The 15080-nt window shown below is 35.2% G+C and overlaps 1 protein-coding gene, 1 long non-coding RNA gene and 1 other non-coding gene across 16 annotated transcripts; 1 reads left to right on the top strand and 2 right to left on the bottom strand.

Annotated features, from left to right (window-relative positions):
- Nucleotides 1-243: 243 nt before the first annotated feature.
- On the bottom strand, nucleotides 244-4286 carry LOC110750700 (MLO-like protein 6). The gene is made up of 14 exons (XM_021951057.2): nucleotides 3895-4286; nucleotides 3517-3819; nucleotides 3082-3198; nucleotides 2939-2999; nucleotides 2678-2766; nucleotides 2481-2555; nucleotides 2291-2385; nucleotides 2072-2121; nucleotides 1775-1815; nucleotides 1492-1665; nucleotides 1352-1387; nucleotides 1193-1260; nucleotides 1040-1100; nucleotides 244-951 (listed from the first exon to the last, which is right to left on the bottom strand). The coding sequence occupies exons 1-14, from the start codon at nucleotides 4015-4017 to the stop codon at nucleotides 520-522; spliced, it is 1725 nt and encodes a 574-aa protein (XP_021806749.1). The 5' UTR covers nucleotides 4018-4286; the 3' UTR covers nucleotides 244-519.
- A 2510-nt stretch (nucleotides 4287-6796) lies between these two features.
- Nucleotides 6797-9200, top strand: LOC110768781 (uncharacterized). 14 transcript variants are annotated; one of them, XR_015836346.1, is made up of 8 exons: nucleotides 6797-6941; nucleotides 7202-7293; nucleotides 7437-7499; nucleotides 7577-7642; nucleotides 7769-7840; nucleotides 8401-8504; nucleotides 8639-8685; nucleotides 9010-9200. It is a non-coding gene; the product is annotated as an uncharacterized LOC110768781 (long non-coding RNA). The 14 variants fall into 14 exon arrangements; XR_015836348.1 differs by having other exon boundaries at nucleotides 6806-7293; nucleotides 8384-8504; XR_015836349.1 differs by having other exon boundaries at nucleotides 6808-7293; nucleotides 7597-7642; nucleotides 8384-8504.
- A 5491-nt stretch (nucleotides 9201-14691) lies between these two features.
- Nucleotides 14692-14763, bottom strand: TRNAP-AGG (transfer RNA proline (anticodon AGG)). Its single transcript has one exon. It is a non-coding gene; the product is annotated as a tRNA-Pro (tRNA).
- Between the last annotated feature and the right edge of the window lie 317 nt (nucleotides 14764-15080).

Raw genomic sequence — 15080 nt, 5'->3', positions numbered from 1 at the left:
TTTTTCTAGCTTAAGCACAAATGCTGATATCTGTTGACTGGGTTGAACCAGTGAATTCAATACTTAACTTCAATGTTTTTGACATTGTGAGAAAGGGGCTCTGTTCCCAACCTTGATGATCAAAATTACGTGTTCTTGATGATGCATAAAACAGTAGATTAACTTGGTTACAGTAGATGATTACTCTTTTTAGGCCTAATGTTGAATTTAAGATTCCGTCATTCCATCTTTGTGGTGATTTGCTGCGTTCCTGTTGATGCGTTCTTGCTTTGTTGTAGTTTTTTTGGTGCATTCGCGCCGTGTTCTTCAATGGTGCTTGCATATTGGCATATGAAGTTCTTATGGGAAATTGATTATGCAGATGGTTTATTTTCAAAAATATCAACTTTGAGTTACAATTGTACAACTAATGCTTATCTAGCAGAGTGTCTTCATTTACAGTGACCTCATTGGAAAGCTCATCGAGCTTTAGTGTTCATTGTAGTGTTGCATGCCGCCTATCATTTACTTTTTAATCCCTCAACTCCTTTCTGATTTCTCAAATGTGAATTCTGCTGAATTAATTTGAATTTCATGTTGACTCTGAGAACCATAACCAGCTATCGGATTGTTCACTGCGTTAGATTTATGAGCACTAATCTCTTCCTCCTGGCCATGGCTTCTACCTTGGTTAGACCAAGATAGATCATCTTGGTGATGAGATGGAGAGGAGTTTGGACCATCGGCATCACAATAAGACATTCTCGGCAATGTGTGCACACTGTCAACGTCGTGTTCGGATTGATAGTGTCGCAGCAGATGGACAGGGGACATGGAATGCAAGGGAGTGCCTGGTACACTGGTTGGACTATTCTTGTTGTGTTTTAAGTGCTTCTTCGCCGAGAGGTGCCATTTTTTGATAGCATTTGCCACTCTGTCGTTAAAGATGGTAGGCTTCATAGTTGAACCCATCTGTTTGTGCACAGCATGTATAGTTAGAACTCAATTCATATTTCTTAGTTTTTAGCATCTAATTTTGCATAATTGGCACCATTTTTACCTGTGTTACCAAGGCATAAAGAGGAAGAGTTACATAGCTGCATAGTATTTGTATAATGACCCTACACCAATAACATGAATCAATGGACTTTGGTAAGTTAAATTCACATAATAAATTGGTTTCTCTGCAAGTTACAAGTAATGAGAAACTCACCCCATTGATACTCTCAAAATGACATCTTCCAATTTATCATGGAAGCAAGACTTCAAGCCAAATTCATACTGTAAAAAGAACAAAGATGAAATCAATTGTAAGCTTTTCTCTGGATGAAGCAAACCATGATGAAACTAATATGGGTTTAAGTTTACTTGCCCAAGTCCATGCAAAGAAAGCAAGTTGAAATGCATTCTGTGAGGTAAAAAAGAAAGAAAACAGAAGAGAGTTAGCAAAATTATGAGGTAAAAAAACATGCAGTAGATATATAAAGTGAACCCAAGTGGGAAGAATTGAACCTGAAAGAGAACAAAGTGGATGAGATGGAGAATGAGGCGTGGGTTGTTGAACCAGAAGAGATGGTCACCAGGCTCAACCAATGGGGTGCCCTTAACAACTTCTCCCCTTTCTTTCAACTTGAGGCCCATCTTGGTTATGATAACTTGAAGCTTTGTCCCTACTAATAAGATCATCTGCACAAGCCATATTTTTATGAATGATTAGATATTTTAATCATAAAAATATCCATCTTGTCTTGGTGGGACCTTGGAATTTGAAGAAATGGTGATAATTGGTGCTTACAATCAGTGGAAGAAAGGGCAGCCACAGATAAGAACGTGAGCCTGGAAACAACAAAAACACATTATCAAGAAACCAAATTGTCATATATTTTTATAATGTGAAGCAGAATGTTTTTCCATTATAATAATTGTAAATTTCCCATTAAAGGGTTGGAGGTAAATCAATAAATTTTTTTTAATCATGAAAAAACAGAAGGTTAGCAACTTCAATTTGAGGGCATAGTAAAGTAAAACTAGCCTCTCTCCACGTGCTTCCCGTGCACGAGAGACATAGTCAAGTAAAACGAGGGCTACTTACCATGGGTATTAGACATCAGGAACACTACAGCAAAGAACCAGATAGTTGGGCTGCAAGTGTGGAAAGAAATTGTCAAGTCTCAGAACCATTATTTTGAAAGTTAATTAAATGTCATTAGTCTTCCATACATGCACCACAATACCAATTATTATTTGTAACAGTGCTTAATTAACGTATTGGCTTGAAATTCTAAGTGCAGTCAGCACTGATATAACCCACCTGATCCCCACCACAACCTTGAAATCTTCTTCAAGTGATCTGTTAATGTACTTTTGGAAATCAAACTTGTGTTGGCTCTGAGGTGCCAAATGTGCCTGCAGATAGAACAGAAGCAATATTATATAAGTTTTTATGCAGAAACCACAGCACATAAATATATTTGATTTTGATTTGTATAGAGAGAACTTACAATGATAAATCCATGGCGCAGAGTCAGGTAATCAACCTTAGGCACTGATCTCACAAACTGTCTGAAGAAGCAAACCTGCAATTTTGTTGATTAAGGGAGGAACATGAATTAAAATCAAATAAAAGTCAAACAGTTGACAAACACATTGTGGTACTTTTTTGGGTACAGAAAGAGTCATAGGATTTTTCAGTACTTACAATCCATAAGCTGATGGGTGACCGGCTCCAAAAGCTCAAGTGTCTTCTTCCAAATGATGTGTCTCTAGCAAATCTGAATCTTTCTGGGTCTACAAACACAAATTCAAGCACAGCCCCCATTAATTAATAAATTAATTACCTTTCAGTAGGTGATTCACTCTAGCGTTATTATTATTATTATTTTAAAAAGGTGGTAAGGATAATTATTAGAGGACTGCTGGCTGCTGGTCAAATAATCAAACTAATACGTGTGGAACGTACCATGTGAGAACTGATAATCAGCTGTCCTTGTTTCCGACTCCCATATTTTCCACCTCCTCATCTGCAGACAAAGTTTGAAAATAATTATAATTTGAGAGAGACATAGAGAGAAAATGGAAGAGAGAGAGAGTCAGAGTTGATACCTTTGCTCTGCCCAAAACCAGAGTGATTATGCAATATAGCACGTGGAAGACGGCTAGCACGAAAATGAGTATGTGAAGTTGGTGGATCCCATAAAATGACACAAATGGAACTTTGTTCTGCAGAATCAAAAGGGTAAATTACCACATATATACTTCTTGAGCTAAAAGACTAAATCCCTGCTAAATTTTGCATGAACAAAAAGATATGCATTCAAACTTAGTCCTATATTAACATCTCCATGCCAACTAGGTTCATGTTAGATTCGAGTAACATTTTCTTGTAGGACAATTTTGTAAGAATAATTCGAATAGTAATTATCTAGATTCACGGTCTAACAAATAACATAACAAATTATATATATCCGTTTTCTTTATACACACATGCATACCAACTTGGCAAATTTTATAAAAAGCAGGGAGAAATATTCAATGTACCTTGGCCGCACATTTGTCCTTTCCAGCAGCGGCTAAAACCCTCCGGGCTCCCCCACTGGCGACTGAGAGAAGCCGTCTACGGTCGCCTCCATCTGAAGAAGAACTTTTGTCTTTATCATCGTCTATCTCTTCCTTCTTACTACATGGATGCCAAGTGGCACCAACAGCCTTTGATATACAAATATCCGAAATAGGTCCTTGCCCTACTGTTAGGAGCAACGACAGGAACCCCAACAGCATGAGCTCTGACTTGATCTTCTCAAGTGCTTCATAGAGAGCTCGCTTGTGTTTCCTTGTCAACCACTGCAGCGATCAGTCAGATTCATTCATAAACCAAAACCCAATTATATTATCTAGTTTTAGTTAACATTTACGCACCTTTCCAATCAAATGAATGACATATTCGATGAGGATTGAAATCAAAACCAAAACAAAGCAAACAAGAGCAACTGCCCAAGTTGGTGTTTCCTCCAAAGATCGTCCTTCTTTTCCACCTGCCATTCTAATTAAATTGGTATAAATGAACTTTTGATAAGCATGTAAGATTAACGTAAATGTATATATATAGGCAGTAGCTAGAAAGAGAGCCAAAAGGAGAAGACTTGATGTTTCAAATCTTCAATGGGATGGGATGGGATGGGATATAATCATATAACAAAGTGGAGGACTTGAGACTTTGACTGAGTTTGGATTAACAATTGCGGCATAGAAGAAAAGTGCAAAGAGACTACTGTATATTGGAAAGTTGGAAAATGAAGAGAGAGAGAGAGAGAGAGAGAGAGAGAGAGAAGGATCATGGAGCTTGAGATTGTCTTAATCTCTATATATCGATAAAATTGCCAAGAATATTTGACTCCAAGCATATATTATTTGACCGTGTACCATAGGGCTTTTGCTTGCACACGGTCATAATAACATCATAATTGACCTCAAAAATTTAAAAATGTCAAAAAAAAAAAAAAAAGAAGATAAAAAAAAGAAGGAAGAAGATTAATTTGTTGGTTCAGACAACTTTGTTTTTCTTCTTCATGTGAATATAAATACATCATAATCGTATTCTGGTGGTGAGGATCTTAAAATATGCATGCTTACCCACACGCAACTTGCAAATTTTTTTATTTATAATATGCCGGTTTCTAGCCGTGGCCTTTGATCGACATGCAAAGTCCATTGGGAGCGGGGGCCAGTTCTAGATGAAAACCATATCAAAATTATTATATTAATAATTACGTATTTTATATGTATATCTTTTAACTCCTATCTATTTCCACGTGATAATTAAAAGACACAGAATGCTGACTAGATAATAAGTGTACTCCAGCATGTAATTTAACGTTAGTATGGAAAAGTTGTGTAGGTATATAATTAGCCTCTATTATTTCATATTTGGAATCACTCCCCAAGTGGGGAATTCAAAATAATACCTCTGCTTTATGGAATATGATGTAAGTACTACATTTTTAGGGTTCCACCACGTTAGTCGGTCAGAATTATTAGCTCTTAGTTTAGCGATATTTTTCTGTTTTTAATATTATAATTTGTTATAGATCGTTCGGACTTGGAATATAAGCACACAATCAACACAGAAAAAATAAAAATAAAAGAGAATTAGAGGAATTGGAAAATGAAGCAAAACGTTTGCTTGGGAAAGCAAAGCGTGATGAGTGGGAACAAGACCTTGAAAAGAAAATGGAGTTGCGGTTTGACTACGGTGGGTGACTGACCCTCTCTGCGTGCTCTGGTAATAAATTGTGATCGTCGTGAAGGTGACGCTTAACTGTCTCATCTCATACTTAAAAATCCCGCAAGAAATGCCACAAATTCAATGACAGCAATCATATATAATTTGAGCTCTGCATTTTTAAAAAAATTAATTAACTTAATTTAGTCATCCTATGACTCATAATTTTTTATTTTTTATATTACTAATTATAGTTATCTTATTCACAATTTTCAACCTGGCCAGAGGAAGCATCTGGGAGTAGTTTTTTTCAGTTAACGTGTACTACCAAGTACCAGCTTGTGCTTTTTTTCTTCTTCTTTTGTCGTTGGTGTAATATTTTGAGAATATTGAAGGAACTGTTGTTTTCAAGACTCCCAAATTAAAATAGTGTGCGTATATTATATGATGTTTTTCATGCATAATGTAGCAAAACATGTTGATTTGCCCTGGTGATTAATAATATAAGGCCCTGTTTGGTGGGCTGGACTGGACTGGATTTTTCCAATTAAAATGGATTATAGTCCTAACCGTTGTTTGGTGAATCTAAATAGCACATTGGACTGGTTGTGACTTATTTTTTTGCTCTGGATAAGAATCCATCGTATGAGGGTTTTGTAAACCCAAGCTGAACCATGGGTTTCGAAGCCTCCGCCTCCTCCTTCACATCTCATCGCCTCTGCTCTGCGTCTTTGCTCTTCGTCGCCTCTGCCTCCTCTTCACGTCTCATCTCTTCGTCTCTCTATACGTCGTTTCTCTTCGTCACCTCCGCCTCCTCCTAGTGATTTCATCTCTCTACGTCATTCTTCTTTGCATCTGTTCTATTCGTCTGATGGTTGGTGGCTGACAAAAACGAGTTTTTGTCATTCAATCTTCAGAAAACCGAGATTGTGCAGAAGTTTCGCCTTCAAAATTCAAACCCAAGTGAGTATTTTTTTGTTCATTATGCTAATATTCTGCATTATCTTTTTAGGTTTTGATTTGGGATTTTCTAGGGTCATTGATTTGGGGCTTTCTAGGGTCTTTGATTTGGGTTTGTTCAGATAGTCTCATATCTGTTTGGTTGCTGAAGAAACAAGTGGAAATGAGAATCAAATTGAATCCATTGAATATCACTTTTTATTTGCCTTTCAGAAATCGAAAACCCACCTTTCATTTTGTTTGGTAAATTATTGAGATAACCAACTGCTGAATTTTGAAGGATTGGAAACACAGTAATATATTTGCACTACAAGAAAAAAAGGCTAATGTGACCAAATAAAAAGTGAGGCTTGTAAATTCGTCACATATAACAGGTATTGGTGACGAATTTATCAAGTCGTCACTCATAAGACAACAAAGACATCTACAATTTTGGAGGAAGGCCAAATCCCTCACAAATAGTTTGGCGGTTTTGGGCGGGAGAGACCAACAATTATTTGTGAGGCTTGTGGAGTCACATATAATATTTTAAGTCATCATAAATTTTTAGTGCGGGAATATCTATCCAAAAAATATAAAAATGAAAAGGAATGAGCGGAAAAGTTTCCCGTCCCAAAATAAAAATTATATTTTAGGGTTAGTTGTCATCACATATTCGCACATGTGAGGACCTGGCCTCACTTATTCATTTAAAAGGGTTATTTTTTATGTTTTAATTTTGTTCTATGGTCTGGGCAGGTTTTCAACTTTTTAATTTCTGTTTGACCATTAATTTGCAGACAAGGTGAGGATTTCATCTTAGAATACTCTTCGCCCCAATTTTCCATATCGCATTATTTTCTTCTTCCCCAGATTTCACTCTCTCTCTCTCTCTCTCTAACCCCAAACCCTCTCCGGCTCTATCTGACCCCAATCCCTCCGATTCTCTCTAACTCGAAACCCTTTATGATTCTTTCTCATATAGAAATCCTCTTGGTTCCCAAACCCTCTCACGACTGCAATCTCAAGGTAACCCTAACTCTCTATCGCTCTTTTATTTTCCAGATTTTATCAAAACATTCTTTCAGTTTAGCTTTGCGGAACCTCACGGCTGCACTCTCAAGTTGGTTTTACTAAATTTAATGGAACCTCATTGGGTATGAAGCTCCAAATTCTTTCAATTATTTCAATTAATGTGCTAGCAGATATTACAAAGTTTCAAATTCTTTCAAAAGTTTAGATTTAGATTTGTTATTATTTAAATTTTGCAGAATCTAATGGTGCTTTGGTTTGTTTTTAGAAGAGAAGCCATGTGATTCGTTGAAGTTGTAGAAAAAGCTGGGTGGAGGATGGTGGGAGAGAGGTGAAAGTCAGCTCCTGATGCACTTTATTTTTTCCCTACTTGAATTTTAATTTTGTTTTATTTATTTTTCTGCTTAGAGATTTGTCTTTAATCTCAGCCACCCACTTCACCCATTTTCTCCAATTAAAGTTCCTTTGGTACATGTAAGTATACTTAATTTCCACTTGCATTTAGTTATGTTTCTTTGGTTAGGAAATGGTGGTGATTGTGATTAATTTTCTCCTTTTGGTATAGCCATTGAATTGACTAATTTGCGTTTGAAATTGAAGGGAAGCTATCCAATTGGGATGGTATTGGAGTGGAAGAGCCTCTGAAGTTTCTCTTCACAAGACTAGCTAGAGGTTTGATTTACTTTCTTCCTAATACAACATAAGTTATAAGCATCTATTACAAAAAGGGATTGACAAATTGATAGACCCAATACAAGATTTATGTTAATTATTCATGCAAGATTATATACTTGTTTTTAAGATTGTTCAGAAGTGTTTTGGGGCAGAAGTTGTTAAGTTTCTGTTTTTTCAGAAAATGTGATTGTGTTACCCATGTTGACTGTTAATTTTGCACAGGTTGTGGGTTAGTTTTGAGGTATAATTACTTGATTTTAAACCATACATATCCAGGATTGTAATTTGGTTGAAGTTTGATACCTTGGTAAGTATGACTACAAAATCTGTCAAAAACAGGGGCTGCAGTTTCAGTTTTGAAACACTTACTTTGGACTGCCTTATCTTAAAAATTAGAGCACCGTTTTTATCAAATTTTATATGGTTTCAAAGTTTATTTAATCAACTTCAGGATGCATGTAAATTGGCAGATTTTTATTGAGTTTAGGATGTTTAATTCTGAGTCCAAAGTTTAATACACAATAGCTGAAATTGTGTTAGTTTCTCTGATGGTGCAGGAGCAACAACAGTTTCCTAAAAGCTCATGTCAAGACATAAATTGGTGGTTCAATTGATGAATGTCAAGGATCTTAGCATAGCTCACGTCAAGAGTAATCTTCAAGTAATTAATTTGATCTAGATTTCATGGTCTACACACATATTTTTCCTACTTGTACTATATAAAATCAATACCATGACCGAAAATATATAAATCCATCAGATTCATATATCTGATTTATGTTCTTTTTTTTCTAGCTTTGATTAAATGTATAGGAGCCAGAAGATGGAAGACTCCGATCAAGGTAAACTTCATTTTTACACACATCTACCTACTTTATCATAATACCAGAAACATTAACATATCATAGTAAAATATGCAATTGTGCTCTTGTATCCTTTTCACATATACTTTCATGTGACTGTTATTATATGAGACTTGTATTTCATTATTTAGTTGCACTGGTTTCTCTGTTTTTGGTTATTAATTTAATAACAGCACTTACAGTGTCAATTTTGCAGTTAGAATATGATGACTTGTCTATTTTGATAGGATAATTGCTTGCTGTTTCTTTTATTGTTTCTGAGATTTATTGAGTAAAGGGTTTTGTTTTTGTTTGTTTATGTAGCTGTTGTAGCATGGGAATCAGGGACGCCAATGGTGATTGAAGGTTTATAAAGAGCCATCCATGTATGATAAATTTTTAATGACACTAGGGTCTAGTAAATATGTAATAATTTTAAATGTATTCATACATTTAAGTATATGTTTGTATTTTAAATTATTGTATATAGTTGTATCGTTCTAGTGGATGTACAATTTCTAATTTGTTTTTCTATTATTTTTTTAATTTAATAAACCTAGGATGAGATTTACATGTTTACATTATGTTATTTTGGATATTAAGTGTGTTTAGAACCTTGGATATACGATTAACTTGGATACGCTATTTTGGATATTTTTCATCTATGATATGAAGCTTCTATATTCTTGATGCAGAGTATTACATTTATTAGGATCATTGTCATGAAATCATTCACACGTATTATCAATTGTGATGAGTTTTTTTGGCATAACAAATTATACAATATGATAATTTGTTATGTCATATTTTAAACAAAGTGACAATTTATAAAGCATCATAAATTGAACATTGTGACAACTTGTCTGTCGTCATAATAGATACCATGTGACCACCTACCAGTCATCAAAAAATGAATTAGGTGACATATTGTTAAATGTCACAAAAGAAACAATGTGACAAAATACGAGAAGTCACATATTGTAAGCAGTGACAAATTCATACATCGTCACAGTGTACTATATGTGACACTGAGTTAAAGTCGTTACATTTGACATCGGGTGAGGGGCCTAATGTGACGACCCTTGTGATGCCAGAATATGGTCACTTTAACGTAACCGTGAGGAAATTTTGCCTAATGTGAGGAATTTTTTTTGTCACATTAACCTATTTTTCTTGTAGTGTTGGTTTCATTGGATAGAGTAGTAAAGTAAATGGGTTCTTCTTATCTGTTATTGGTCACCTGGGAGAGGTGGAAATAGATGATTACTGCCTTTTTGCAGATGATGAATGGTTCAAATCTGGTGGTTGAATTGCAGGGTGTTGAGCACTATTAGAATTGCATCTGTTAGAATTAGAGAAACAACGTTTATTTTTTAGTCTGTTAGTTTATGTTTGAGTATAAAAAAAGAAAGTGACAGATTATGATTTTGTTATTGCTATTGCCAATATTGTTAACATGCATGGTTGTTACTTTATGTAGATGTCTAAGGGTAAGGCTAATAGATATGTATGGCAAGCCAATGAAGAGGAAGCATTGTTAAATATCCTTGATGAATTAGTTGTGAGTGGTCAACGTTGTGATGCCGGCACATTCAAAGCGGGAACGATGAAATTGGTAGAAACTAAACTTAGATTATTGATCCCACATACACCTATTAGACTTAAACCCCATTTGGATTCTAAATTGAAGAGATTGAAGAAAGATTATAGTATTGTTGTTGACATGTTAAACCAAAGTGGTTTTGCTTGGAATAATGAGAAGAAATGTGTAGAGGTTGATAGCGATGAGGTGTGGAATGCTTATGCAGAGGTTGGTAATTCATCATTCTATTTTTTTGTTTTTTCTAATTTAGTTCATGTTTTGGTTGGATTAACAAATCTTAGTTTTATTTTATTGCAGCACCATAATGATGCTGTTGGGTGGAGAGATAAATCTTTTGCAAAGTTTGATAGGCTTCGAAAAGTATTTGGCAAGGACCGTGCAACCGGAAATTCTGCTTTAGCTCCAGCTGAGATGGTTCTAGATGATGATGATGAAGCATCTGAGAGTAACATTCCTGATGTACAGTTGGATGGGAGCCATCATACTGATCAAACTCAAGCTCAATCCAAATCATCATCATCAAGAAACAAAAGGGTAAGACAAGGAAATAAAATGGTTGATGGTTTGGGAAGAATTGCCAATGCATTTGAGAGTATGATGGAGAACTCTGATGCCAAAGTGCAAAGGTTGGTTGAGAGCTTAAAGGAGCAGAATGCAGATGATGATCTTAAATTTGTTGGAGATGAGTTAAAAAAGATGGAATTTTCTATTTCAGATAGAATCTCTTTGCTGACTTTATTTACTGATTCGGCAAAAGTGCGTGTGTTCAAGACATTAGATGAGGGTGATGATAGGTACGAGTATGTGACGACACTTCTTAGAGATTATAGATCTCGTTGTTGAAATGTAGTTTTGAGTTTTTACTTTGTTATATTTTGAACTTTTTGTATTTTGATGGGCAAAAGCCAAATAGGTATTTTAATTTCTTTGTTAAATTTGGATATGTTTTTAGCTATTTTAGAATTAGCATGTGATGGGGCTTTCTGAATTTTAATTATGTACATTTTTAAAATTTTTTTTTTTGTGGACGAAATTAATTTTTTTATATTAGATAATTTAATATGCACTAAAAAAATTAATTTTTGTTGGAGGTCCAGTCCATTCCAGTCTTGTCTTGTACCAAACAGTGCACTGGACTTAAGTCCAGTCCAGTCCAAAGTTAAGTAAAGCACCAAACAATAGACTCAAAGTCTGGTCCAGTCCTAACCAGCCCAGTCCAATACTCCAAGCCCAATCTAATCTTGTCCAATCCGGCCCACCAAACAGGGCCTAAATATATAACGTGTTGCAAGGCTGAAAATGTTGTTTCTAATTATTATTTGGCGGCCAAAGTATAATTATCAAGCACCTTTGACCACCTCTAGAAATGATCACTTATCAAATTGATAACAATTATTAATTGTGACAAAATATACTTCATTGTACTATATATAAATCTTCATATTAACTTAACATAAAGGGAAGGAGCATAGGGGGACAATGTGAGGTATGTCAACTGTTATAACTTGGTCATATTAACATCGCGATGACTTTCAACCATTAATGTAGATGATTCACACTGCATCAACGACTGAAATAATTCATATACATACATGACCGATTGTTCTTAACGTATTTTATATTAACATTTGTCATTGTAACACTGTTAGGGTTATAGTCATCTCACATAATCGATTTCACACGCTAAGCTACTTCTACAGAATGTTCGAGGAAATTCTTTCATTTGGATGACACTTATTTACTCAGAGGTCATATTAAAATACTCCTTTTTCTAATATGTACGCCAGTGGTTAAATCACAGTAGCTAAGCTCCCCGTTGGGCTAATCATACTCAATATTATAATAGGGAACAAAATCATAATTACTATTTTCATAAAAGATTCTTTATTAATACATTTGGAACTATATATATAATATTGGGTGTTACTAGTCTATGTCGTTAAAATTTGGGTGGAATATGACTTAAATTTTATTTATTTATTTATAGTATTAATAAATAAACATGTATTAATCCTAAAGTACTAAGCCACTTCCCATGCATTCTAAACATGGGTAGTGGAGGCAATCAAGCCTATATGATCACCACTACCATTCGTGGATCATGGAGAAAATCATGGAACATAAAACTTAGAGTCCAAGATTTGAATGCCTATAAAAGGTCAATTAACTCTTCAGTCGAAGAGGAAAAATAGGTACAATATTATTTCTAAACTCTCCTGCAAATTTTTGAACTCCTAGTGATTAGAGTGTCGAAGTGTTTTTTTGCAGGTACCCCACTTCACCCACATTAATTGGTGGCAATTGAAATAGTGTCCGACTTCTAACATAGAATACAATATTACTTGTTGAAGGATTCAAAATTTTATGCTCCAATAATAATGTGAACTGTTAACACCAGTTATAATACCACCGCATACGTTGTTACGGTCCTACAAATAATTCATGGTAATACTAAAATCTGATGTTACGTACGGTTCTACCAAATAATTTGTCATAATGCTAAACTTGCAAATTAATAATGATTGTGGATCCAAGTTGAAAGTTTCATTTCTCTGGTACCCTGGCTGCTATTGGAATTAGGGAATATCCTATTCAATTCAACAACAACGATGGTTTGTTTTTGGCTGGAAAATCATTGTACGACCTACTAATTGGTGGGTTCTAATAGCTAGACAAAATATTTGGTTCAAATTTTCATTTTTGGTGAGATATACTCAAAATCTTCTAACTCTTCTGTTTGGAAGGGAACATTATCGGTCAGACCTATTATTTTCTCAAACTTGAGATGGAATTTCTTATGCAAGAATATAATAATAAAAAATAAAAAAGAATTTCTTAGAAGCAACAGAAAAGAGAAGGGGAAAAGAAAAGAAAACCAATTCTAGGTGCCTCTTTTTTTTTTTTATCTTTTTGGGTCAAAGGGGAAATTTCATTAGAAGACAAACAAGAGAAGCAAGAGCCTCACAAGAGTACAACCAAAGGCGGGGAAACTAAACATTGCACCACTATGTTGTTAAGCTCAGGGACCGCAAGCGACCCAGGTCATAACAATGCAAAGATAAACTAAAACAACTACTCAGGGGCATGAGGACTGGGTTAGGGGTCATCATTTGGCCCACGGGCCCATGGGCTTGGGCGTAGGTGTCTAAAGTCCAGCCTGGCTCATAAGCCCGGCTCGTTTGAGCTCATTAAGGCTCGGCCCGTAGGCCCATATATTTTATATAAATATAAATTTAGTTTAAAAGTGAAAGGAAATGGAGACACACACAAGGGGTTTTGAACCCCTACCACTTTCATCCCAATCAACAACTTATCCACCATGCAATAGACAACTTAATGATTATATGCTACACCATTTGATATTTATATATGCTTCATCAAACAACTTGCCACAACTGAATTTAAGCCATATCAATAATGTTGGAGTTATATCAAACTATGTTAACTTAGAAGGCAGTTCTTCCATGTCCTCTTTTAGAGCTTTACAGTGAAGAGAATATCAAAAGAGTTCATATGAATTTTTGTTGTAGTTTTCTAAATTTTAATTTATGTATTGTGAATTTATTAAATGAACAAAGAAAAAAATGAAGACATAAATATATAGATAAACACACCAAAACATAAAAAATAAAGAATTGACAAAACAAATCAATATTTAAAAAAAATACAAAATAAAGTAGGCTCATTTTGGCCCGGCCCGACTCGATAGGCTTTTTCAAGCCTAATCCATAGGCCGTGTTTGGACTTTGAATATTTTTTAAAACCCAACCCGATCATTATTTTCTTTATCTTTTTAGAGTTCGGACCGATCCAATCTAAACCCATTAAATTTGGGTCGGGCCTATTGACAAGGCCTAGATTGGGTAACCCATCCTTGGATAGCGCACACCCCAAACAGAGAGGGGGATGTGAGTCCCAACGCAAATGCCTCACCCTCAAATTTGCTACAGCTGCTGCCACATGGGCAGCTCTATTGGCCTGGCGTGGAACCCAGTTCCACAGAACAGTGGTAAGCTCAGACGATCTCCTTGAATCTCATGAAGAATAGGATAGATCCTCCATCTACTTTTCCAGTTATTCTTCGCTATACAATCCACCACCACTTTTGAGTCACTTTCAATTATAAGAGCAAAAATTAACCTAGAATTGTAAGAACAAAATTAATCAGACAAGAGAGCAAGTATTATTAACTAAATTTAGAAATCTTTGTCATTGATTATAAAAATTAGCAACCCGAGAAGGAAATGGTCAGACAAAAAAAATTCCATTTTATCTGGACAGTGAAAAAATAGCTCGTAAAATATTTAAAAGAACACAAAAAACCCACAAAAAATGGATGGCCCAATAGTTTTCAGCCCAAGGTGTCAATAAAGGGCGAAAAGTTAAAAAATAGCTGAATTTGGGGGGCATTCCGAGAATTGAACTCGGGACCTCTCGCACCCTAAGCGAGAATCATACCACTAGACCAAATGCCCAACTTGACCGTTAATGCTATAACATCTTATTAATAATCTGGAAACTGCAAAAATGACCTAGAAGTATATACTTTACTTCTTACCCGCAAAAAATGTGTACACTTTACTTGTAGCCCACAATATTCCTTTAGTAAAGATGTTGGATACTAAAAATTAACATAAATCAAGGGTAGTTTAGTTTGGAGTGGATTATGTGTTATGGATTGTTGGGTGTAAAATGTGTGTAGATAAAATGATTAATTTGAACTTTAGCCTTAGATGTGGGCGTAAATGCTTTTTATTATGGAACTACAAGCTCTACAAGTGGTTCTTTAATT

Source organism: Prunus avium, chromosome 6 (genome assembly GCF_965620075.1).
Source record: "Prunus avium chromosome 6, drPruAviu1.hap1.1, whole genome shotgun sequence".
Lineage (NCBI taxonomy): Eukaryota > Viridiplantae > Streptophyta > Magnoliopsida > Rosales > Rosaceae > Prunus > Prunus avium.
This window is presented reverse-complemented; position numbering and strand designations above follow the sequence as displayed.

Bases quoted from the DNA above. Each gene is read 5' to 3' on its own strand.
- LOC110750700 (XM_021951057.2), bottom strand. From the start codon at position 4,017: ATGGCAGGTGGAAAAGAAGGACGATCTTTGGAGGAAACACCAACTTGG. The intron at 1,666-1,774 runs GTAAGCACCAAT...TGGCTTGTGCAG, and splicing joins TGCCCTTTCTTCCACTGATT to ATGATCTTATTAGTAGGGAC. The intron at 952-1,039 runs GTAAAAATGGTG...GTGCACAAACAG, and splicing joins TTTATGCCTTGGTAACACAG to ATGGGTTCAACTATGAAGCC.